General features: G+C 39.7%; 1 protein-coding gene across 4 annotated transcripts in view; it reads right to left on the bottom strand.

Moving 5' to 3' along the window:
* Window positions 1-24,619, bottom strand: part of MTOR (mechanistic target of rapamycin kinase) — a 66,353-nt gene that overhangs the window by 1,230 nt on the left and 40,504 nt on the right. For all 4 annotated transcript variants that reach the window (XM_054800986.1, XM_054800987.1, XM_054800988.1 and 1 more), the window contains 27 exons: window positions 23,702-23,802; window positions 22,717-22,832; window positions 21,314-21,391; window positions 20,818-20,925; window positions 18,723-18,848; window positions 17,943-18,074; window positions 14,960-15,075; window positions 13,543-13,660; window positions 12,565-12,771; window positions 11,798-11,898; window positions 11,438-11,534; window positions 10,702-10,800; window positions 10,000-10,122; window positions 9,217-9,399; window positions 8,438-8,572; window positions 7,988-8,162; window positions 7,620-7,755; window positions 6,802-6,949; window positions 5,973-6,095; window positions 5,454-5,536; window positions 3,883-3,955; window positions 3,285-3,359; window positions 2,656-2,791; window positions 2,187-2,252; window positions 1,439-1,519; window positions 1,057-1,137; window positions 294-399 (listed from right to left, as the gene is read on the bottom strand). In XM_054800986.1, the coding sequence (XP_054656961.1) occupies window positions 294-399; window positions 1,057-1,137; window positions 1,439-1,519; window positions 2,187-2,252; window positions 2,656-2,791; window positions 3,285-3,359; window positions 3,883-3,955; window positions 5,454-5,536; window positions 5,973-6,095; window positions 6,802-6,949; window positions 7,620-7,755; window positions 7,988-8,162; window positions 8,438-8,572; window positions 9,217-9,399; window positions 10,000-10,122; window positions 10,702-10,800; window positions 11,438-11,534; window positions 11,798-11,898; window positions 12,565-12,771; window positions 13,543-13,660; window positions 14,960-15,075; window positions 17,943-18,074; window positions 18,723-18,848; window positions 20,818-20,925; window positions 21,314-21,391; window positions 22,717-22,832; window positions 23,702-23,802 (3,123 nt within the window). The remainder of the gene's footprint in view (window positions 1-293; window positions 400-1,056; window positions 1,138-1,438; window positions 1,520-2,186; window positions 2,253-2,655; window positions 2,792-3,284; window positions 3,360-3,882; window positions 3,956-5,453; window positions 5,537-5,972; window positions 6,096-6,801; window positions 6,950-7,619; window positions 7,756-7,987; window positions 8,163-8,437; window positions 8,573-9,216; window positions 9,400-9,999; window positions 10,123-10,701; window positions 10,801-11,437; window positions 11,535-11,797; window positions 11,899-12,564; window positions 12,772-13,542; window positions 13,661-14,959; window positions 15,076-17,942; window positions 18,075-18,722; window positions 18,849-20,817; window positions 20,926-21,313; window positions 21,392-22,716; window positions 22,833-23,701; window positions 23,803-24,619) is intronic.

Here is a 24,619-nt window from a genome sequence, read left to right as displayed (position 1 = left end):
ACGGTAACTGAAATCAGTGACCACCACATGACGTATTTCAAATGCTTAGACTGTTCAGGCTGATTGCAATTTAAGTGTTCTAAAATCCCTGTCAGTACTTCCAAAACCAACTTTCTTACAAAGGACTGTCTACGAAATCTCTCTCATAGGCTTGCAAAATTTACCCGAGCACACGCAACACGTGGTAAGGCTCCTACATATAACTAACTACACCAGTGACATTGTCCTTAGCTGTCCTCTGCCCAGATTATTTAGAGGAGAATTTTGCAAGGTTAGCTGAGTGACAAACTCACCATCCAATGTAGCACTGGCACAGATTCTCGTGAGAAGTAGCTTGCTTAATGAGCAATTCTACTTGTGTGGGTACATCAAGAGTTTCGTCATGAGAAAAGTCTCGACCTTTGAAATTAAAGGATGAAAAAAAGAAATCATGAATGGAAGTCACAAATCATATAACATAACTTGCTTCTGGGTGGCAGGTTAAGGACTGATAGGACTTTTAACTACCCTTCCCTTACAGTATATAAAATGCAAAATTTTCCAAACATGGAGAACTTCTAAAGGCATACAGAGCCCAGAACTCTGTTTTCCCTGTTATTATGGTTTCTTCCTTTTATCTTCTCCAAATAATGTAAAAACCAACAACAGATAACTTTCCAGTAGCTGGAATCCTGGTCCTACTCCTTCAAGTACTTTATTTGGCAGGTGGGGGGGCAGTTTCTTATAAATTTTAAAAGCATAAGATTTCCAACTAAATGCTGCAAACTATAAAGTCAGGACAGTAGAAATTCAACTTCCACTAACAAGCCAAGACATGCAAAATATGAAGTCTGTTTAGTTACAATCACCTCTGTACTTTTCAAATCAGGCTCCTTTGTATCTAAACACAGGCTCCAGTCCTTAGGTGTTAAGACAAAAACCAGAAAATCGCCTCATTCACTTAATCAGAATATGTTAAATTCAAGGATTAACACAAAATACAAAACACTAAAAGTAGTGCTGATCCATCTCATCAGATTTTATGTTTATCTTATATAAACATAAAAACACGCTCACCAGTGAGCTTATCTCGAACCCTGTTGATGATTTGAATTGCCTTCTTATTTAGAGCTTCTGGCTTCACTAGACCATCTCCTACTAAAAGAGAGTAGGAAAGAGAATTAGGACTTCATCTGAACAATAAAAACATTTGTATTGCTGCTACATCTGCCCTTCTCAAATACCATAAACACCATTTTGAGAGCAAACAAACCCAGATATCAGTACGTTTTCTGTCACCTTCTTTCTGGAGTTGAGAACACAGGTAATTATATTTCCTCATTTATGCTGACAAGGAACTGTATCTGTCCCATCTCATATAATTGTGTCTGGATCATGATGAAATTTTCTGACCTAAGAACAGTTTCTTCATCAGTATAGAAACAACAATAAAACTTACTGAAGGAATGGATGGATTCAGGCACTGTGGTCCCAGTTTTCTTATGGGCTGTCTCACCCAATTCCACACTGTCCAACATTTCTGTTGAAAAAACCCAAGAAAACATAAAAGCATAAATGTGAAGCTGAAAAGCAGATAGAATAATATTATTCTGGAAACATTAACAAACTGTTAGGTTATTTGAAAAGCATATTTGACTGCAACCAGCGTACCACACATCTGTATCACTAATGGAAGCATATCACAGGAGCAAACATTATTTTTCCCCTGCTATTTTGTATAAAAGTGTAATTGAAAGATATTTTGAAATGACGTACAATTAATCTAGAACTACAAGGAAGTATGTTTATTTGTAGAACTCTCCATTGTGTGAAACAATGTCCCTATTCTGCAGTCCAACAGCAAACAATTGCTAAGATTCAATGCAAAGCTCTCAACATTCAGTCTGATGACTACTCACCAGGTTTTGCACACTAATACTTGATAGCTAAGTAAATAACTATCATGTTTCAATTATACCTTGGATTACATCAGTTTCTGTGTGCTCCAAAAGCATGTTAATGTAACTGTAAAGGAGCATCTGCTTTTTGAGCCAAAGTACTGAACTCACCACTTCCAGTTCTAAAGCTAATGACAGGCTGTTTATCTGTCTACTTTTGAGAAGAGGACTGAAAATACTTACCCAGTCTCGTGCACTGCTAAAAAAATGTTCTAAACATTTGTGATGTACACCATCTTTTCTACTCACCTACTGACTGACTAGCTGAGTATGAGTCTGTTCTTGTTCGTGAGCGCTTATTGCCCTTTGTATTTGCTGCAAGAAAATAAGGAGTTGAAAAGCATGAACTGGAGTTTCAGTGTTTCATAGGAAATTTGTCCACAAACAATACAGATTTGACTGTCTTCCTCTTTCTCCAAATTTTACGTCACCTGAACATAGCTTTCCATCTGCCGATGACAATTAATACAAAAACAACCCAAACAATTTTGCTTGTAGCTTAGTTTGGCGTCTGTGTTTAAGGGCAAAAGGGTTTTAACCACTGTGGTAATTTCACATTACAATCCCCAAAACCATGTGCGCACAGAAACAGCACTTGCAAACCAACAATTTAATCAGATTGGCTTCAGACAGACATTGGATTTCAGGCTTCTGGATTTCTTGTATGAAATCAGACTGGTTATTCTCTTGCTGTCACTGTTATACCAGAATCACTTACTGTCCATCAGCCGCCAATTCAATAATGGATCATACACAAAGGCTTCAAGCACAGCCATAACGCTGTCCTTATGTTCGCGCAGGACTTCCATCACTGTGTGACAGGTGATTCTGTAATTGCCATCGAGGCCTGTGACCTTCAGAAGAGAAAGAAGCAAATCAACCATGCTGCAACTCCAACCCTAATGTTCAGGGAGCAGGACGTGGCTTGTGCTTTAAACAGAAATTCACTTCCACTGTGCTTTGTTCGTTAAGAGAACAAGATAGATGTTCATTAGAAACTAATGAGGCTCCCTTCTGCTATTAAGATGATCGTTGTGAAGTACCATGCCGCTGGCTGTGTCTAGTTGATGCAAACAGCTATTTGAAATGAGGAAACTGAGGAAGGACTAAGAAGTTGGAGGAATTTCAGGGATTTTTGCATCAATGAAAAAGCTGCTTTCCACTGTAATGTACTGTAGAGATCACAGGAGATATTTTAACTTAAAGAAAATGCAGCTGAAACATTAACACCTTTGGTTCTTAGAGGAGTGGAGAGGTTTAGCCACAACAGAAAGATAGGAAAAACTGAGAAATTGGTGCCATTTTCACTAGGAACAATCCCCTTCATATTAAAGAGGGGATGCTTACCTCCATAGCATTTGTCAGCATCCTTGTTAACCTAAACGGAATCTTCTCAGGGAATTTTTCTCTTGTCATCGCAACCTAAACACACAATGATTGAGAATTAGTAAATTAATAGTTAACTTGTTATTTAAGAGTTATTAAGTATTGGGATTTTTTTTTGCTACAACCTTGAAGGTGGTATTCCAAATAGGAAATAAAGTCCCAGATTTATGTTCCTCAGTTTCCACAAATTATTGGGAAAAACTAGCTAATTAACTTGGTAGCACAGAGGAAAGATTCAAGTGTGTGTCCAGTTGCTTGTGTCAGGTAACACAGACTGCCTATCAGCAGCTTAAATTGTTTCAAGAAATTTTATGGAGAAGTGATGTTAGAACTTCTTTGCTTGTTCCAGTGGTTAGCTAATCCCCAAGACATGGCTCTGAGATAAAATATCTATTATTTTCATCTTGCCTGGAGGTAAAGTAAAGTCCAAAAGAGAGCCAAAGGGCTTGCCCAGGATCACACTCCAAGGTTAGTTTGTTCTGGTTTATAGATTCGTTTCTGTTCCACCAGAAAATGTGAAATGTAACAGAAAATTTCATGTCCAAATACAAAGATTTACCTCAAAACAGTCCCCGAAGTCAATATGCAGGATCTTTCCACTCAGTCTATCTAACATCAGATTGGAGGGGTGTCTTTGATGAAGGAGTAGGAGAAAAAAAAACAGAGTGACAGACCATTATAAAAGCTCAAAGTAAATCACAGCAGCTCCAGTCTGAAATGATATTTATCTTCATGAAGAAGGACAGCCAGTAGCAGCTTGCTTATCTGACATCTTCAATCTCAGGATGAACAGAATAGCTTCCTGACAGTGCATCTATCACGTTATTTTTGTAATTACCTCTCAGGAGTTAGAGATCTTCTCATCTTGGAAGATAAACAACCTATTGGACCAGAGCCATCAGTACATTTCTTGGATATGAACATTTATTTTTCAGTTAGGATAAATTCTTCTACTTGTTTTATGCTTCTTTATTTTTTCAACATAGAAAAATGTAATGAATTATCCTACAGGTGAAGTAATGCAAATTAGATTACCACCAGAAGAGAACAGAATCAATCCAGACTAGGAAAACCACAATCATGCTGACTTGTTCCAATTTTGTTTTAATTCGGTTTTCAAAGGTTTATAAATTTCATTATAAAGACCTTTAAGTTCAGGAATAGAAGCTTTTGTTACAAAAACATTTGAGGGTTTAGCTGGGGTTTTTTTGCATTATGGACCTTAAATGTAAAATATATTGTCTTCAACAGTATTTTGGAAGTTATGATGTCCCCTTTTGACAGTAAGCCATGTACTGAATCAAACATTTGTTCATTTTATCTCTCTTTTTTTTTTATTATTTGCCCAATCTATTTGGATTGTACATACTTCCCTCCAGAACATGTCTGCATTGCAGATCAGAAAAAGCACCAAGAAATTAATAGTTAAACCACCATTAACTGTCACTTGGTTTAAGTCTAGAGCAGTCTTTGGGGAGTATTTGTGGGGACTTCATGTGTGCGTCTGACAACTGCTGTGAGCATATATAGCACCAGAGGTTCCTGCTTCACAGAATAAATATCCACCAGGCAAAATAAGTAGTGTTAGTAAACCCATTTTGAGGGAGAACTGGAAGACTTCTGCCACTAAATACTTTCTCTGGATTTCTTTTGGCTACTTCAAGGAACAAAACCTGATGCTTAATCAGGGTGCTTCTTTCTTCCCCAAAAAGCTGGATGTATGTGTACAGTCCAAACAGACTTTGCAAAAAGCTGCCATCTCATATGCATGAAGCACACACAAGCACACAGACTGGTGGGAAAAGTCAACGATATTTCTGTTTTATAGAATGGATGGAAAAAGAGTTCCCATTCTGTGAGTGAAAGGACAAAATTAGAACTTGTGGTCCTCTATGTAATTCTCAAAATGGAGGAAACTCTTACTTGCACTCAAAATACACAAACACTACAGCCCATGTGCTGCCATTATTTTCAGCACTACAGGCAATTAGGTCCTGTAAGATGGTATCGTTACAACTCAGCAATAACCACAATGAAAGATGTTATCATAAGCACAGATCCAATGAATGAATGGATAGACCTACGTAGTCTGTGCTTTTATTTAGAAGAAACCTTTACAATTTCACTTACCTGTCCCCAAGGCCCAAAATGTACCCAACCATTGACATCACAGCTAGTGAACGAGTGTAGTTTGTTCTTCTGTCAAACCACACCTACACATGGAGACAAAATAGAAAAAAGTCAGGCAGGCACACTGCATGTTCCAGCTTATATTTTAATTTAGACATTAACTATTTGCATTTTGCACAAAGTGAAACTGTGATATGCTTAGGTTCAATACGCTCTGTAGCCCAACAGGGGTTCAAACATCCCGTGCTCTTGAATCAGAGGTCTAAGCCATTACAAGAATATATTCTGAGGCTCCTGCTTTTCTCTCCCCACACACAGTATGTGGAGCTTCGGTCTCCAGTCTCGTGCTTGGGACTGCACACCCCCTTGTGAGGGGATAGACATGTGCAAACACATGTTCTGCAGTGATTCATCTGGAATTTATGATGAATAAAGACCATCTCTCACTCATTCTGCAGATAAAGTAATTCCATGTTACGCTGATTGCCAAACACAAGCCATGACGTGTACTGAACTCACCTCCGAGCTTGGACTTTTCAACCACAGCAGTTTGGCCAGGTCATCACCAGCTGTGTTATTGACAGCATGTTCAAATACTTCTACCTTCTGCATCAGAGTCAGGTGGTCATAATCTGGAGCCATCTATAATTGAGAAGTGACACTCAGCAACTTAAAAAACCCACCTCCAGTAATCTCAAGTTGTATTATGAGAAACACAGTAATCACAAATAATTTCAATATAAACTTGATATGAAATTATTTGTAGCCTGACCAGTATGTTCCCAAACACAGTGAGATGACTACCCAACAATGAAGAATTCATTTTAAATGAGACAGCAAATGATTTAGCATCCACAAAGTAGTCCATAGCCATATTTAATTAAAATACTGTGAAAGTAAATATGTTTCAAAAAACATTATCCAGATAAGTCTTCTGGGTTGGCACACACTTTCCTTTTTGGCAGGCAACTCCAACTTTCCTAGTAATGTTCAGTTTCTCCAGTCTGTCTAATTGTGGCCCTGTTGCTTAGACACAATGTTTGTAAATGCCAGCAGCATGGCACCTTGTATAAGGCACATCATAGTCACACAAAATTCCAAACACATTTTAGTCACCAGATGGTAACAACTTGTGGTCACTGCTAAAACAGGAAACAAATAAACATATGGCCAATTTTACCTCTCAGTAGCATTTTATAACTCTTATCTGATATTTTTACATTTATTACTGGTACCAATACAATCAGAAAACAGGCAAAGGAAGAACAAGCTGCGCACCATTATTCTTCATTAAGACACTGGAGTCCTAAAAGAATGTACCAAAAACTCTGCCAGCTTTGCCCTTTACCCTCAGCATGATGCGATGTTCAATGTTGAGCAGGATCTTTTTCTTCTCTCTGTAGTCTCGGATGAGTGCATGCAGTGTGTCACAGTGGGGGACCCAACCAATCAAGCCTGAATTTGTAGACAGTGGAATAACAGCATATCTCTGGATGCTACAGGAAAAAAATGGAGAATCAGAGCTCAAATCGTTGAATGTTGCGAATCATTACATTTCGAGATGCTTAAAACAACTACTACTAAATCTGATTCTGATCCAAATTGTCTCTTCAGTAGTTGCCCTGTTTTTCTTCTCTTCAAACAGACCTGAAGCATCCATTTGGATACATTGCTGCCAGGTAATCTACAAACATTCTCAAAGCCTACGTGGTTTTCACCAAAAGACTGCTTTCAGAAGGTACATGTTATGTCACCCACGATGATCTATTATTTGCACATGACATTTGATACGTTCATGCCTGAAAGACACTGTACAGAATTGCAGTCGGTGACTATTCACCAAGCTATTTAGTGACTATAATAAGAAATCCTTGACAAACCCCCCTGTTCTCAGGCTCCTAAGGCAGCGCTCAAGCTATCTTGAAATATTTATGTGATGGGACTTCAATTAAATAAAACAAACAATCCCCTCAGGATACATTTCCTCCAAGTTTGAATTCTATGAATGTTTTTTCTTTCTCTTTTTTTTTTTTTAAATTAACTTAGTTCCCAGATTTGCCATTTCCTCACAAACCAGCTGGTTGTGCCAAGGGTTAATTGGAAACTGCACCTATATAGGGAGTCATTTGTGCATAAGCACATTCAGTGATTTTCCGCAACACATACCTGAGGTTTTTACGAAGAGAAGTTGGATCATTTGCTAGCAGAGTGTTGACCAACCCAAAAAGCTGCATCACTCTTTCATCTTGGCGAAGGTCTTCATGACCTTTCAGAAGGAATACAAACTCATGCCCATTGCTTCCTGTGAAAGAATTAATACAGAAAAGTTTACTCTTACTGAACAAACAGACAAGAGTAAATATATGTGCACCCAAGAACTGGAAAGTGTGGCAGTCAGACTGACCAGACCACTAAGAAATATCTCACTTGGAAGGAAATGTTGGAGAGGTTTCACCCGGTAAATTTGCAGTTTGACGTAAAAGCTATGACTGTTTAAATAGCAGAATAGCTAAGTGAAAACTGCTCTCTCTTACCCATTAGTGTTAACTTCCTGGGCCGCTGCTTGGAGGTGATGACCTGCAGTGAGGGTGCAATGGACTGAATTCGTATGATGGGCTGGTTGGGATCGTACGTTCCTGGCACTGCCAATTCCAGGTCCCGGCACATTAAGAGTTTTGGTGACACGTACTGTAGTTCCAAAGAAGTGAGCTACCAAAACCAAAAAGAAATACAACCCCCTAGAATTTCAGTTAAATCTCACTGAAACATCTGAACAGTTCATGCTGTCGAGGGACCTAGAACAGTTCAGTCAGCCATCAATACTTCAGAAGTCTTGCATAATCAGCAAACTTGCAATAAATCATATGCAGGTATTTCCAGAATACTTAATTCAAATGTTTTAAATAACAAAAAAACATGAAACAAAGATTAGTATTGACAACTTGCACTGTAGACCCACAGCAGAATTGTACCTCTCCCCCTACCTGAGGCAGCTGCTTTGAGATACGCCGGAACACATGGTAATAGAGATCCCAAGCCTGAGTTAGGTCTTTGACATTTCCTGATTTCATGTACTTCCTGCACCATTCCTGAGCTTCCATTAGATCTCTGCCATAGGCCTAGGGAGGAAGTGAAAAACACAAGAAAAACATTTCTACAGACTCTAGTGGAAGAGGTGGAGACCACTTAATACTTACAGAGAGCATCACAGTCTATTTTCAAGTTGCGTTACAAATACTTGATCTCACGTTTTTGTAGCATATCAGAATTAAAGATCCAGAAATTCCTAGATCCAAGACATGCCCTGAGTTTATCAGACAATGTTGCTCACAAATAGACTTAATGATAGGAGGCAACAGAATGAATAGAATCACCCTTGAACAGTAGGCTCACAAGCTCAAATTAATTCCTTTTGCTGGCTTGAGGGAGGTCATCTCTACTATCTGTGCTAGTGGTTACTGTGAAGCAAAGCAGACTGGAATCAGAATAATTAACTGCAGAGCAGTTGTATGTTGTTCAGACACCTGGCTGATATAAGACTCCAGGGCAATCTGTACTACCATGGCCCCTGTAGTACTGTAGTCATCAAAAGTGATTCGGATCTGAAGATAAGTGTCAATAATGAAGTCTGCAACTAACGTAATGAGTCCCAAGAGATTTACTCTTTGTGTTAAGATTGCAAGGTCCTTGTAAGACATCTGGGGCTGTTCTGTCTGTTTTTGAGGGCATGCAGAAGGTTATGCTCTTGGCCATTTGCTGATACCTGATTGAAGGATGTCTCTTTTAAAGTCTGAGGCCCACGCTCCATCATTGCGTGAAGCGGTTCCAGCACCTCAAACATTCCCTTCACATTCCTTTCTCCAAAGTATAGACGAGATGCTTCCTCCAACCCTTCATGCCACATCTCATGCCAGAGGATGGCTACACGGATTAGCTCTTCGCTCACCTGTTTTAGGACAGGAAAAAAGATCAAATGCCTAAAGAAAAACACTATGACTGTATACTAACTTACAAATGCAAAACTACTTTCTTCTGTAATGATTATGAAAAATTTGTTGCTGACAGCTAGAGGGAGCCACGAGAACTCCCACAATTCTGTTACACTTTTTTCTGCAAGAAGCTGATCAGGCTTTCTCACCTTATTTGTTGCCTTTCAAATTTTTATGTATTTGTGTAGCTTGGCCCAAAAGCATTACTTTTCACTTATTCGTACAAATCTTTAGCAAATGAATTAAATTACTCTTTCCGTGCTATGTTTGGTAAGTTTTGTTTCCACTTTTAATTAAGCAAAAAATTATATCTCTTTATGACTCTATCTGAATTTATTCATAAGGAGAACAAGAACTCAGCATTTGAACATTGCGGTCCTTTTAAATTAAAGCATTCTCTTGAAATTATACTAATACTGTAACTTCTACCAATTGCAAAAAAAAGCCCAAATTAATTGTACTAATTAATTAACGATGCATAGTCATTTTGTGTTATTATACCTATGGTATGTCCATTCCTGAAACACAATACACTCGGTGGTACACTAAGTACTCACCATCATTGCCTGCTGCACCAGAGTGTTACTGTGCTCACACATGTTTTTCAAGATCTTATTCGCAGCGTTGTGGCGAGCAGTGGTTGTAGATTTAGAGGCCACAGTCAAAGGATAGATCAAAGCCTACAAGGGACATCAACCGATAATATTTTAGAACCACACAGAAGAGCTACATAAATTGAAAATTAGCAAAGCATTAATAAATAGCAGGCTTGGAGCTAGACAAGAGAAAGCAAGCTGGTTTCTGGAAAAGATGATAGGAATTTGCTATTCAGTCTTCCAACGTGAAAAGCTTACAAGACTTGAATTCAAGTAGCAGAATGACTTTGAGAGCCTGTATCAAACTGGAAAAACAGAAAACTGGTTTTAGCATTTTGTGATTTTTCCACTCTGTAGGAAGAAATTCAGATAAATCATTTGTGAGGTAGCGTCTTAGTAGTCACTCAATGAGATTCAAGGTGATTTGGACTACCCGGTATTCTGTTAGATGGTGAGAACTTCCCCTGCTGCATGGCTCATCCATCTCTTCTTTCCATTTTTATGTGAACAGCGCCAAGGTGAAAGAAGCAGCAGCAGAAACAGTCCCCATCCTCACTTGCTGTGACTTCCAGTGCAGGCATCTAGACTAGGTGAAAGGGAGCATAGGAAATGCCTTTGCTGGCTACCAGTCTGCGGAAATTCCTCCTCTAAGCCAAAGCTTACCTGGGGGTGGTACCGTCCAATATCTGTGAGGAGCTGATGAATGAGACGTCCTACTAATGGTCGAGGGGTGTCAATTCTTGCAATGAGCTGAGGGATAACCTAGTAGTAAGGATAAGTAAAATAAATGTCCCTGTCACCTCACGTGTTTAGTTCACAGGCTGTTCTGCCTTCTGCTAGAGCCTTCAGTCTCTGAAGGAGACAGAGGTGCCCACCACTCATTTTTGAGATGTCAGAGGATAGCACAAAGTTCTAAACAGTGTTGGAAATGCAGAATAGCTCAGTGAGATCACAAGTGTTTTGTGCAAAACTGTTACAAGAGTCTCTTATGGAATTGAAGTCTAACGCTCAAATAAGAAATAAAGCCTTTTAAAATTTATTTTCAAGAGTCATTCTACAAAGCAATCCTGAAATAGACTGTCTGAATTACATCAGAGCAACACAGTGGTGTTTTACACTTGATCACCACTGAATGCATGTCATCTTCTGTTTTAAAATTTTCATTCTTTTTCATTCATATGCACTAATCCACATACACATACAGACATGCATGAAAAATGTTTCTTTCTTATGTCTGTGTTCAAGATGCTTATTCAATCAGTTACAATTTGTACTGCACACTGCTCTCACCACTCACCTACAGAGGACTGTTTAGCAAAGGATCACCATGGATATCATGTAACAAATCCCCAAGCTTCCCCCAGAACTGAGATTTGTCTTAGCCCTTTGTGTTCCTTACCTGCAGCCAAGTATCTATTTGGATTGCCTTGACTCCTTCTACTAAAGCTTCGTTCACATCAGGCCAGTGACCATAGTCAAACCACAGAGTAAGAACTCTGCAAAAGAGAAATACGTTCCTTACGAGTGAAACAAAAAACCCCACTCCAGTCAAATACCTTCAGATCCATTTACAAATTACTCTTTTTCCCAGAACGTAGAGATAGTAGGATAAGAGCTAATCCACCTGATATAAATTAGCTTGGACTGAAGCATTCACTTAGTTTAACCATAATAAAAAGAACAGAAACAGTTTCTACCTAATCTTAAACCACATGCCTTTATCAGCTAGATTTCATTTACTACGTGCTTTATTATGTACCTTAGAGTGTCTTGTAGGTTGTTTCCTCGAGACAGAGATATGGATCGGAAGAAACCCTGGACAGCAGGGACTGTGTACATCAAGAGGGTCTTGGATAAATCCTTTTGGAATGAAAATTGCTGCGTTAGTTCTACACAAGTGCATCAGTCTACATGAATTCTAAACTCAGCAAGGGAAAAGAGGAAGAAATATGTGGAAACATAGACCTAACCCTCATTATAGTTAACTTCTGCTCATACTTCTCACAGGACATGTTGCTCCTGAAATTTATGTTTTACTTGACTACACACAGGTCTTTCAGCCTGGCAAGGAACATACTGTGAAGTGTTTTTATATTTCAGTTTGTCAGCAAAACTATGGACAGCAAAGCAGCCTAAAAACTACAACCCTACTGTAACTGGTAAGTAAAAGAGATTCCTCACAGTCTTTCATGAAGGGCTTAAACAGCAGAACTTGTTAATACACACTGTACCACCTATGATGGGCATCCATGCATTTGCTTTAGCTCATAGCTAATAATTGCATTAATTTAGTCCTCTTCCCTTAAGACTGAGTTAATCTGAACTTCCTCATTTTTGCTGTAATCTATGAGCACATATATATATCTATATCTCTATCTCTATCTATATATATATATATCTCTATATCTCTATCTATATATATATACACAGACAGCTTCCATAAGCCAGGTATACATAGTAGCTTCTTCCTCGCCATGACATTTTCTTGCGTCTAAGCATGAAGTATCAAACAGGGAAGAAGGGTACCTCAGTGACTTTTTTCTGCACTGGTGACGGGATCGGACTGTTCTCTGTGCTCTCTGCATCACTCTCACTATTGCTGCCCTCAGTGTTAGCGCTGGTGATGCTGGCTCCACTGGCATGACGTAGTTTCTTCTTTTCATCTCTGGCCTGGTTTTGATGTTTGTAGTGAAGCACTGCTTCAAAGTTCATCACTGCCCAGGCATGCCAGGCCTGCCAACAACAGGGAACAAAAGTCAGAAGGAAGCTGAATCCTTTCTGCAACCTGTACTTTCCAATTATTAGAGAATAATCCAATCTTTCTGAGTCCACGGACAGCAGCAGTAAGTAATACCCTGCAGGCAACACAATGCTTTGTTTTCTCTAATAATTTGTAGTTTTAACTGCCTTATTATCTTAAATAACATCATGGTGAGTTCTTGGTCAGGAGCTCCCTGTTAGATATTAAGGCAAAAGTGCTCTGTGGCAAAAAAATTAAATCACATTCCATTCACATACACCTTTAATTTTTCAAAGCTGAAAATAAAGATTAGTATGTTAGGACTAGGGGAGGTGTAGGGGAAGAAATGCAGGAGATGGCTGCCCCAGAGAAGATGTGGCACCAAACATTAATTGAAATTTCACAACCCTGAAATCAGAGGCTCTTTGGAGAATTAGCAACAAGGCTACTTTCCTAGTTCAAGTTAACTGACTGAGACAAAGTTAATTTTTTTCCATTTAGATTATCCTTTCTCCTTCACTGTTAACTGACAGGAGAGAAAGTCCCAAAAGCAAGAATAGAAACTGAATTGTGGCCTAGTTTTACCAGCCAGGTAAAACTCTAAACAAGAATCTTATGGTTGCCTTGGGCTGATTTCTGTTTTTTTAATCCTACTTGTAGTAACAAAGAGATCTTCCTATGAACATCTTCCTTTCCTGTAGTATGGGATGTGATCAAATTTACCGATCTCTCTGCAATGGTGCTGGAACCTTTTCCTTACTGACCTTGTACCAGTTGCGATCATGCTCTGTTGCAGCACTGTAGTATTGCAAGACTTTGGGGATGGTACTCTCATTGATGCCTTGCAGGTTCAGCTGCCACTCACCCAGTTTCAGGAAACACCTGGTTAAGGCAAAGGGATTATTGACTCAGAACCTAGAATGAAAAGGAAGGCTGCTGGATTAAAAGGCAGACTTCTTATCTGAAGTCTGAAAGGCATTTCATGTGGTAAACCCCCACCCAGTAAGTCTCTTCCACAGACTGGGAGCGTATGTGTTAACATGTAAGGTTCGAAACACCTACATCCTGCTTGTTAAGTGTGGAGCTAACTAGTTAACGGTTTAACTTTTAGGAGAAAGGTGAGGGCCAAACTTTGTTCCTCAGTTATAAAATACATGAAAGAAGTAGCTAACTAGCATCAAAAAGACACCAGCAGTATTGATAAAATGCACACAGCATATGTGCTGGCTAGCTATACTTATCACGATACAAATTAACGTTCTGCAGAGAACACTGTGACAAACAGTGGAAACACAGAGCAACTGCTCTTCCCCAAAGCCAGAACCCCATTAAGTCATCCCCTCCCAGAGGAAAGGAAAAACAACATATTTTTACTGCAGCAGGGTGGGGCTGTGAAGGTTTGTGCAAAGCTTAATACTTTGCTCCCTCAGCAGGCTTTAAATACCACAGTTACATAGCTGTCCTCTCTGTATTTTGAGTTTTCCAGGAAGCTTTTTGCAAGAAAAATATTGTGTGCAACTCATTACTAATTTGATAGTCACTCTAAGAAAAAAATAAGACAATGCCATTATCAAGTTCCCATTCTCATAAAAACAAATTAAATGCACACCTCCCTTTTAAAAAAGCAAACCTTCATTAGGAAGCACTATGCAATTTCTTTGAAATTGGAAACAACAGATCTGGCACCTCCAGGTCCATAGAGGAAAATGGAGATTATAAGATGTGTTTTTAATGCAACAATATTTTAAGAGACCATCACATGCTGGGCACCAAAGCACTGCTGTTGTATTAAGGGCACACGCTGCCAAGCACAGATGTATCAGGCCTGTGGGAAGTGTTTCTTTCCTTCTGACTGGATCTCCTGAAAACCAAAGCAATAGCCATGCTGAGAGCTCTGCCTTCTGCCAGTGAGCCACAGCGCTGGAAAAAACACAACCAGTCGCCAGTGACAAATACAAGCTTGCTTATGCTGATATGTCACAATAACATTTACCAAAATGATATGATAGAGAAGAATGTAATACCAAATGAGTCTCTACCAGCTAAATGAGAAATCCCTTCTTCCTTTTAATCAAAGCACAGGCCTTGTCTGAAATGCGTCATCTGCACAGACCCTGCATCCTCAAGACAGACATTGGTTTCACTCTATAGCTAAAGGGTGTCCAAGGACCAGGTGCTGACCGTGCCATGAGCTTGTGGAGTTCCTGCTTGTGCTGCTGGTCCTCCGTCGCAATAGCATGCTGCGCCTGCTGCTGCATTGTCTGCACGAAGTGCTGCATGTGCTGGAACGCATCAATCTGTAATTGGATAATGGTCGCAGTAAGAACCACAGGGGTTAAATACAACTTCACAAGAGAAGAAGATAATGTGGAAATGAGTTTTCACTGAAAACAAAAAAATACAGTTTTGTTTTCTTTCAAAGCCTTTTAGCCATTTACATCCCTCTAAAATCAGTTTATACTCTATGTAGGTAGCACCAAATAAATGAAGAGGTTATGGATTCTTGATGCCTCAGAAATCTGGCCATTGAATTGCTACACTGAGGAACAAGGAACTGCATCCTTTGCCAGCAGATTACATAAGGCAGTAGTGCTAAAGCAACTTGCACTACCAAATTTTGAGGGAAGACTCTTTTTGGAATTCCTTGGAAAGAATCATGGGGTAAGAAAACCCAAAATTAAAGATTTAAGAAAAAAAAAGCATGCACACTTCACTGGAAACAATTAGAGTAAAGCTCCTGTAATCTGCAAGGTCATTTCAGGTCAGAAACTGCAGAATATGCTATTAAGAGTCCAATTTACTTCTGTTCCATTTACAGGAATGAGCTACTTTAGAGTGAGACAAGAATCACCTGAGCTGAAATGCCTCATCCATCCCATTCAAATGTCAGTGTGCACACATCAATTGTCAGGAAAAAGGATATTAGCCCAGGGTGAAATAAAAGAAGGTATCACACTATTAACATTAATGGGGTGCATTCCACAGCTTGTAACCTAGAAACCTGGTTAGAAGGTGGTGGTGGGGAAGTAACAATTTTATAAATAGTTATGCTGTTATGCCAGATATTTGTGACAAACAGACAATAAGATACTGCCAGTTATGTGCCCCTCTCATATCTAGACACACCCAATCTGCTCTTCAGTTTCCATTAATATTGAAAACTGATCACCATAAACTGACAGGCAGAGCACTTAAGACCGAAAGCAGTAAGCTTTCTTTAACAACTTAATTCTTAAGTTTGTATGCAGCCTTGGTACAGTACAAGTAGAACGCAGCTGCTGGCAAAGGTCCTTGTTAGAAGAAATGCAAGAGGGTTTACTTCTCCATCTTTTTATCTGTTGTTTAATAAAACACCGTTGTGCAGCTCTGCAAGTGCCATGTGGCTGGTTTCCATCTAGATGCTAGCGTTTTCTTTCTGCTGGACGTGGCAAATGCCAAAATGATGGTAAAGAAAACATTTTAGGTCAACCAAGCAACCTGGAACTCCTCAGCTAGAGAAAATGGTCATTTCCTACCATACCAGCCTACCTCAGTAGCTTATTACTTAGGATACCAAATCAAGTGAACACACACAGTTATATAAAACTCTGGTCTACACACATCACTAGGTATAACTATGTACTATTTAATTAATGACAGTCACTCAAAATAGGACATAAGGATACACCCAGCCATGTAATGCTCCTGGTACCAGGAGAATTGCCTAAACACTTTCAGTGTTTGGTAAAACCACACACTTAAGTCTCACTGCAGACCACAAACTCTATTGTACCCTAACATAGCTTCTTCTGCCATGGGGCTGCACCTTTAACCATGAATTTCAAAAATAAGCATCTACTTTCCAAGTGCCACAAAGGACTGAATCACTGAGTCAGCCCTTCCAGCAGAAGAGAAAAGCTCAGAGAAAAGATTGAGACTTGTATGCAGGTCTGGGCTTAGTATTACCTTGGATAAAGTATTTCTCCCCTCAGCACTGAAAACACCACCCAGTTTTAATGTGTTAAAAAGAAGAAAGAAACAAAAGCCCCAAAGCGTAGAGCTTATGTACTGTATTTAAATAGGAAATCATTCAACGAGCAAGAGGAAGTGATTCTAACCACATCTGTTCCTCCTTCTCATCTTTGCTGCTTTTCTAAACTTTTTTTCCTGTATTCATGGGCCCTACATATTCTTGCATCAATTTATTTTAGATACATTCTCTTTCTCCATCCCCTTAATCTTTGTGCCACCTTTTATTCTGCTTTCTACAACTGCAGCAGTTTCCTCCATCTTGTCTATTTCTTTATCACAGGTCAAACAGAAGAAAAAAACCCCACAGAAAAGGCCACTTTCACTCAAAGAGGCAGGCAGAGAAGACCCATATACTTCTTGGGTCACTTACTGAAGAAAGTAAGAGACCATTACACTGGTTTACCCAGCCAATGGAACAGGGCCTCAGCAGCAGCTCCTTCTGTTTTTTAAATTCAGCTAAAGAACAGTTAGGTCATGGCAATATTCCCATAGCAATGGCTCTGCTCCAGTGCTGGAAATCCCAAAGACAGGAAAAATAAAAAAAGATGTGGCAGAATATGAGGATAAATGGAGGCTTTAATGTATATTAAAAAAAAGATAAGTTATCCAGTCTGAAGCTTATTGGATTTGATTATGTAAATTCTCCCTGTGTTGCAATGTCAAAAACATTCACCCTAGGCTCTTTGGAGCCAAATTGTTCCCATGACAAAACCCTATGTACTTTTCAGCTGTCTTTCAGTTAGAAATTTTCAATAATGTTCTTAATAAAAGTCAATTCCACTCAGCAGCTAAGTACAAACTGTTCAGGATACTTTTCTAAAACTGGTAATAAAAAAACCTTACGTCCCTCTTCCAGCCTGTTAACCCTGACCACAGGTACAGCGTGGAGACCTGGCAATCAGAACAGTGGACGAAAAGTCAAGTACCAAGCCTACACAGTAAAACCCTGGTGAGGACAGAAGAGGTGCTATTGACCATTAATCTTGGCTGCATCCCTTGGGTACCTGATACTGGATTAGCTACTCTTTTTTTAGGTGAGTACAAATAAAACCTTCAGCCTTAACTTTGTTCTGTGAGGATTATGAAGAGCTAATGTGCATGCCACCACACAAAACCTGAGCAATGAAATGTAGAGTACTATGTTCTTTTGTACCTTACGGGCGCTCTTCCACATGTGTTTCATGTATGCATAAGTCACTTGGGGATGCACTGTTGGCAGAGGGTGATCCAGCTGTCGAGATGGATCTACTCCCAAAAGCAGGACAAGTGTCTTATGGGCCAAAGCCTGGAGAAAATTGCAAGGAGAAAACCAGGTTAAAACAAGCTCATTCTTACCTCCATATTTACCACAGAATTGCCTGCCATAAAAAATACCTCCGACCCTCCAGATAAAACACAGACATAGCAGCCTTATTACCACTCCCCAGACTCATAAGAATACCACATGATAAATCATATGTCTTCACTGGGATCAGAGCATTAGATTCTCATTTCAGAAGCCAGTAGAGAGTGTGAATTCTCTTGTTTCAATTATTTTTGGTAATAAATCTTGTGGTGAATGTTGAAATAGGATTGTAGTGTTCAACGATAACAACATCACATTCTAGATTTGACAGATTGCTTTAGCAGGGAGAGCTGTGATTAATAATTACCAGTGCTGCATAAGAACTTTCAGGTATAGCATGCAATAAAAAATTGGCTCTGAGGCTCTCAGGTATATACTAGGTCCCACAAAAATAACCTGGGCTCCAAGCATGAACTTTATACTGGCTATAATTTTAGCATTTCAACAATTTCTGACCAGTGTCTTCCTCAGAGCAGAGCTCATCCACTTAGGCAGTGAAAGTATTTGGAAATGCTCAAGAGTGAAGCAGCATGATAAAGTCAATCGTTTAAAAACCTGCTGTAGAAGGCAGAGCTTGATAATACTCACCAGTCTCCCACTCTTGCCACACAAGCTGGCATACTTGAGCCACGTTCTCATGTCCTCATGAGGATTCACAACAAGTGATCGGACCATCAATATTCTTTGCCAGTCTTCCACAATTCGTTGACAGCCCTGAGAGAAAAAGGAAGAGAGAACTTGTTAGTGTTTTATCTCCAATCTGCTCCACAGAGCCTTAATTCAAAATCTGAAGGGACTCTTCCCAAGATGGAGAGACTTCAGTACCCATAATTCACAGCAGGCCAACATTACCAACTAGCCGGCTATTTAACACTGCAACATGTGAAGAAAGTTAAGTCCTTGACTCTTATTCTCTGTAGCCAGCTCAGTGTTTTTTGCAGTCTAATGATATCCTCTAATGGAAAAAGGAGAAAAGCTTCTAAAGCAGAAATGCATCCAAAAATCAGAAAAGCTCTTTGTGCAATTCCAAAATGAGTCGAGTTTTATAACACTTCTCAACCTAGTTTTAGAGCCTTTTTTTGGTCTAAACAGTGACAAATCTCAATATGGAGATGGTACAAAACCAAATGGTTGCAAAGACATTTTTGTTATTGCCCTTTTTCTTCTCCTTGCATGTGTTGCTTCTAGAGGCTGGCATGACTGAACTGACGCTCTGCCAGAAGCTGCAGTACCAACTGCTACGCTGCTTGTGCAAGCATTGTCTGGTTCTTGTCTGTCTGAAGGGAGAGGCACAACAACATTGTCAGTCAGAGCAGGATGAGTCCATGTTTCAAACGTTCAAGGATGCTATAGAGAAGTAGACTTGTGGAAGGGACAGTAACATGGTGCTTGCTGTAATCGCCAAGTACGTCAGGGTAACAGTGATGCTCTGAAGTTCGTATTGATACAGAGATGACCTAGACTTAGTTTTGCGATAAAAGAATTTCCAATGGCAGCAAGCACCTTAGCAGAAAAGCATCTATTTCTTTCCCTTTTTCTTCTTCCCCAAAACTAAGGGCTGGGAAGTTACGCAAAGCATATTCCCTAATACCCAAATAAACCTCATCCAATAGGCATTTTAAATTTATTAAAAAGCAGCTATAAAATGTGCAAGAACTGTATGTACTGCTTTCAGGACTATAAACAGCTGTATTCAGACATTACACTTCCTGTCACTCTCAGCCTCTCCACCCCAGTGGAAAGCTCCTGAGCTTTTCCAGACAGGAATGCAAATGGGAGACTAAAAGCTTTGTCACAGTTTCCCAAACAGCTAAAAAAATATGCACCAGCAATAGCCTTTCATAAGGAAGCAGATATAGCAGTCACAGCAAAGAACTCTGCATAGGGAGAAATTCTTCCTCCAGGCAGTGTATCAAAATTTGGTATAATGACAGCATTTTACCCTAATAATGCCTTTTTTTCCCCCCTTCCCTTGCAGGAATCACCTTTTTAAACAATATTTCTATATGTACTACTTCATCCGATGATGTTCACTTTCACTGTAGAGATGCTTCTTGTAAGGAAATAGTATCAAAATATTTGGCTGATTTAAATCTTCAGAGGTGCTTTGGATTTTTGCTGTTTAGAGTAAGAAAGGTAGAAACTTCAAATACAGGGAAAGCAGCATTGCTAAAGGTCTCTTAAGAGGACATGGCCAATCAATTGGAAATGTTCTTGTAAGAGGTCAAAAAGGAACAGGACAATCTTTTACAGGTATGTAAATTCTCTGTCCAGTTTTCCAGCATTGTAAGAGAATTCATTTCTTAAAATGCAGCCAGCCAGGTAAAAAGTTCAAACTAGCCTTATCCGAACCAGTATTTCCAGGTGCGATCCAACACTGAGATAAGCAGCCTTGGAGATGTTACTAGTGTCTCCATTCTGTACGCATCTATTTCAAGGCTTAAATCACCCTACTAAAGCGTCACATCAGTAGACACCTCAGGAACATTAACCAAAAAAAACCCAAACCCAAACTACCAGGACAAACGCAAAGAAGACAGAACGCACGCCACCATGTAAGCATGTATGCTATTGGGATAGAAAGAGAAATGGAAAGATTTGCTGAGCCATCACGCTGACTTGAAAGGAAGCTGTTCATGCCAGCACATCAGCATCTCCATCCTTGATCTGTACATAGATGTACCTGCAGTCTTTCCCACCAGATCTGGCGGATGATCTCACGGCGTTCTGGTACAAGTTTGTACTGGATAACCTCTTCCAGCTCTGACAGCATCTGGCAGGATACCATAGCCTGAAGGAAACAATCACATTCCATCCCAATCACTACAGAACAAATCTATAATTAAAGAACAGCATTTTGGCATCAAAATCTTAACTACATATGCTGCCCAACAGGTAAAGGACAGACTGCTATATACTGGTATCTAGACGATTTGCTGATTCAAACTTTCTAAATGTCAATTCTTATTTCTTTTGAGGGGGGGAGCTTGCTTCACTGTTTAATTTGTCCCAAAGTTGCTCCTACAAAGTTGTATTTCTTATTTGACAAGAGCCATTTAGCTTGTCGGCCTACACAGGTCTTACGTTTGATACAAGAGCTACTCAGAAGTTTTACGCAACTTCTAGAGACAGTCTGAAGCAGCAATGAGGAGAATAAAGGCTGAGAGTTCAACGCTTACCCCATAGGCTCGACTGTAACTCTCTCCTGCCATGGCAGTCAGCTCAGCATCTAGCAGATCTCTGGCTTTGTCGATGCACTGAAATAGAACAAGATATAGGGGCAAAGGTGATCTGTTTTATCTGAAGTGTTGGAACTGCTATTCATCTGTTCCATCTCATAAACAAAGTTGGCATTGTTCCCGTTCCCCAACAAGAACCAGGAAAGGATGTTATCAATAGAAAGAATTGTCAGGGAAACAGTGTCCAGGGGCAGGTAAAGGGGAAGTCAAGGGGGCTTCATTTATCACCTGCACAGTCTGAACCTTGTCTTTCTACCAAATCAAGGTTTGCAGCATTTCTAATCCTACTGTCATTGTAGAGATCATCACTAACCACATTTATACAAGAGAGTCGGTTACAAAAAAGCCTGAAGAAATGTCTCTTGATAATATACAATGACAGAAAATAGCTTTCACTGTTTTACGTAACCCAACGGGTTTTTTATGAATTTTACAGGACAGCAAATTCCATTTCTCTTCCTCCAACTAAGACATGCTCTTCAAGCATGAAATAAATCCTGCTCTGGTTCCAGTCATTATATAATCTCTCATCTACAGTTTTTCCTGCTCAAAATGGTAAAGGTTAATCACAAACTCTACCGCTTTGAATGCCTGGCTAATTTTACTGTGCACATCACCCAAAAATCTATGTACGGGTTTTGACAGAGCAGACTGAATTACTCCTTTATCTAAGTTGGCAAGCCAGCACAGAATTCTGAGAAATGGTACTTGAGCTTCCTTGGAAAGTAAACAACATGCTTCACATCTACAGAGGGGAAAAAGTCGCTCTGCAAATCTCTGTGACAAAGAAGCATACCACTACAGCTTTTTAATAGACTCATTCCTTGCCTTGATTTCTCATCTCAGTCTAAGATTTAAGATTTATCACTGCTACCAGAAAAATTAGAGGAAAAGTTCTGGTACATGATATATATATAAGCACTTCACTGAAAAAGCTGCAACAGACAGAAGTACATAGAACACCCATGAAGAATCTTATGTGTGTCTTGTGCCATGAATGCCTTTTATCAAGCAGTGCCTTGTAGAATGGAACCTCTGCTAAGATAATCTTTGCGCACTGTCTAGAAAACAGACATAAAAGTACAGAAGCCTAAGAATGACTAAGGCATTCCTATACTCTACAGCACTGAGCTACTACTATCTGTACGTATATTCACTGCTGTGTTTCTGGAAATACAAGATAAGCTCAATCACCAACATCTAATACATCAATAGAAAAAAAGGTTATTGGGCAATTCATAGGTTATAGCCAACAGTTTTAACCCAGGATGTTTTTCCATGCAGCGATATAGCCTAGTTAGTCTTAAACTAGGTTTTGGGAAGCCAACAAGGAAGATAATTACCTGCTGAGCCAGGGAGAAAAGGTCCTGATGAAGAGCCAGTACAGCCCTGTAGAAAGCACCATCATGGGTGTCCCTTGGGATCATGCAGGTATATTCTTCCATGCTATCCCACTGACCTGCAGAGACACAGATTTCCTCAGTAATACAGCAGCCTTCTCTGCAAAGTAAGAACAGAGCTATGCTACAGTGCTTAGACATCAGCGACTAGGCCTGAATGCTGTGTGGTACTTCTACACTTAAGTCAGCTCTTCAACAGCTTGTCTTTGGCAGAGGCAGTCTGTGTTATACACAGAAACTGTATATATACATACACACACACACACAGAGTCATAGACAAGCAAAACCAGAGGCATTTTTCTTCTAGGCAAATTATTATCCTCATGGTAAAGGTTCTTGCATTCCTTGTGATGAAAAAGTTGAAATGCTGACATTTCCAGAACATTTGAATGAATTAGTGTCCTATAAAGCAAAAGATTAATTTTTCTCAGCAAAGGCTCGCAGATAGCAGGTGACTTATGAGCTTCTCCAGTAAATATCTGGCTATCAACATAACTGATATTTGGACCATTTATAGATTTATTCCACTTACAATTGTCTACTCAGCAGACACAACCTATCAAAAGGCTAAACAGATAGTGTTCTAGTTTGTAAATAAGAGTCTGCCACAAATCAGAGAAATTGTATTAATCCCATTTCAAGTCTGAGCTATGTTCAATGTAAAACTAAGTAAAAGGGACCAGTTAAGCAACCGATTATGTGCTCAGAGCAATAAGGGAATCTCTTTGTTACTTGAGACCACACTGGGAGACCTTATGTAAATGCAGGTTTTCCAAAGGGCTTCAGTGTTGAATGACACTTAATATCCCAACATAAATAATTTTGTTCTTTGATTTTGCTGTTTCTTATATTTTGCAGTTCTGAAGTTAAAACTATCTGTGCTTCCACACTGTGGGCAGTCATACCCTACCACACAAGGATACATTACCTAGACCCCAGGCGGCAGCAGCAGCCATCCTAGCCATCTTAGCTTGAGTTTCATCGTTGACCTGTGTCCACTTTTCACAGCATTGCTGGTGGAGCTGCCCCCTAAGAAGAATCCACAATTTCTGATCAGCAAAAAGCCTCTTCTAAAAATTCCGCCTTGTTGAGCAACCGCTTTCCACAGATAAGACAACAACCAGCCCCATCATTCCTTTATATAGGGTGGAGAATAAGATTCTTCTCCTCTGGCCAACTCAGACATGCTAGTCTGATGACAAATATCCTATCATCAGAAAATAATGTAAAAACACACTATGCTTTGAAAACACAAATTCAGACAACGGTTTGCATTTGTTCCTCAGCAGTTAGTAACGCTGACTTTATGAACTGAACTGTCACTTCCAGTCTACAAATACAGAAAAAACCCAAACCACCACCAAGCAAGGGGTGCTTAACATTTTTTTGCAAGCGTCAGTACAAGGGACACATGATCTGAATAGCTTGTGCATGGCTCCTGCTATCAAATATTTTGGATAAAGACATCATCAAGTTTGAAGACAGAGGCTAGAGAATCAATGGTGCTGTAACCTAGTCTGAAGACTTGTCAGGGCAAGATCTCAGAGGGAATCTGAACCCTTCATCTCCAGCAGAGAGCAAGCATCAGGATTTTTTTATATTATTTCTCTTAAATCAACTGTGAATGCTCCATTAATCAAACCAATTACTGTGGGTGTTGCAGTTCCAGAATTTCTCAGGCTGGATACTCTGTAGCAGTGGAATAGCTGCCAACTGTGAGGGAGGCCAACTTGCCTTCCCTACTGCCATCCTCTCCCCTCCCACAAAGGAAGATGAGTTAGTCAAACAGAACCGATGGGCTGCCACAGGCAAGACAGTCATTCTGACAGCTTAATGGCCAGGAGAA

Source organism: Grus americana, chromosome 21, assembly GCF_028858705.1.
Source record: "Grus americana isolate bGruAme1 chromosome 21, bGruAme1.mat, whole genome shotgun sequence".
Classification (NCBI taxonomy): Eukaryota; Metazoa; Chordata; class Aves; order Gruiformes; family Gruidae; genus Grus; species Grus americana.
This window is presented reverse-complemented; position numbering and strand designations above follow the sequence as displayed.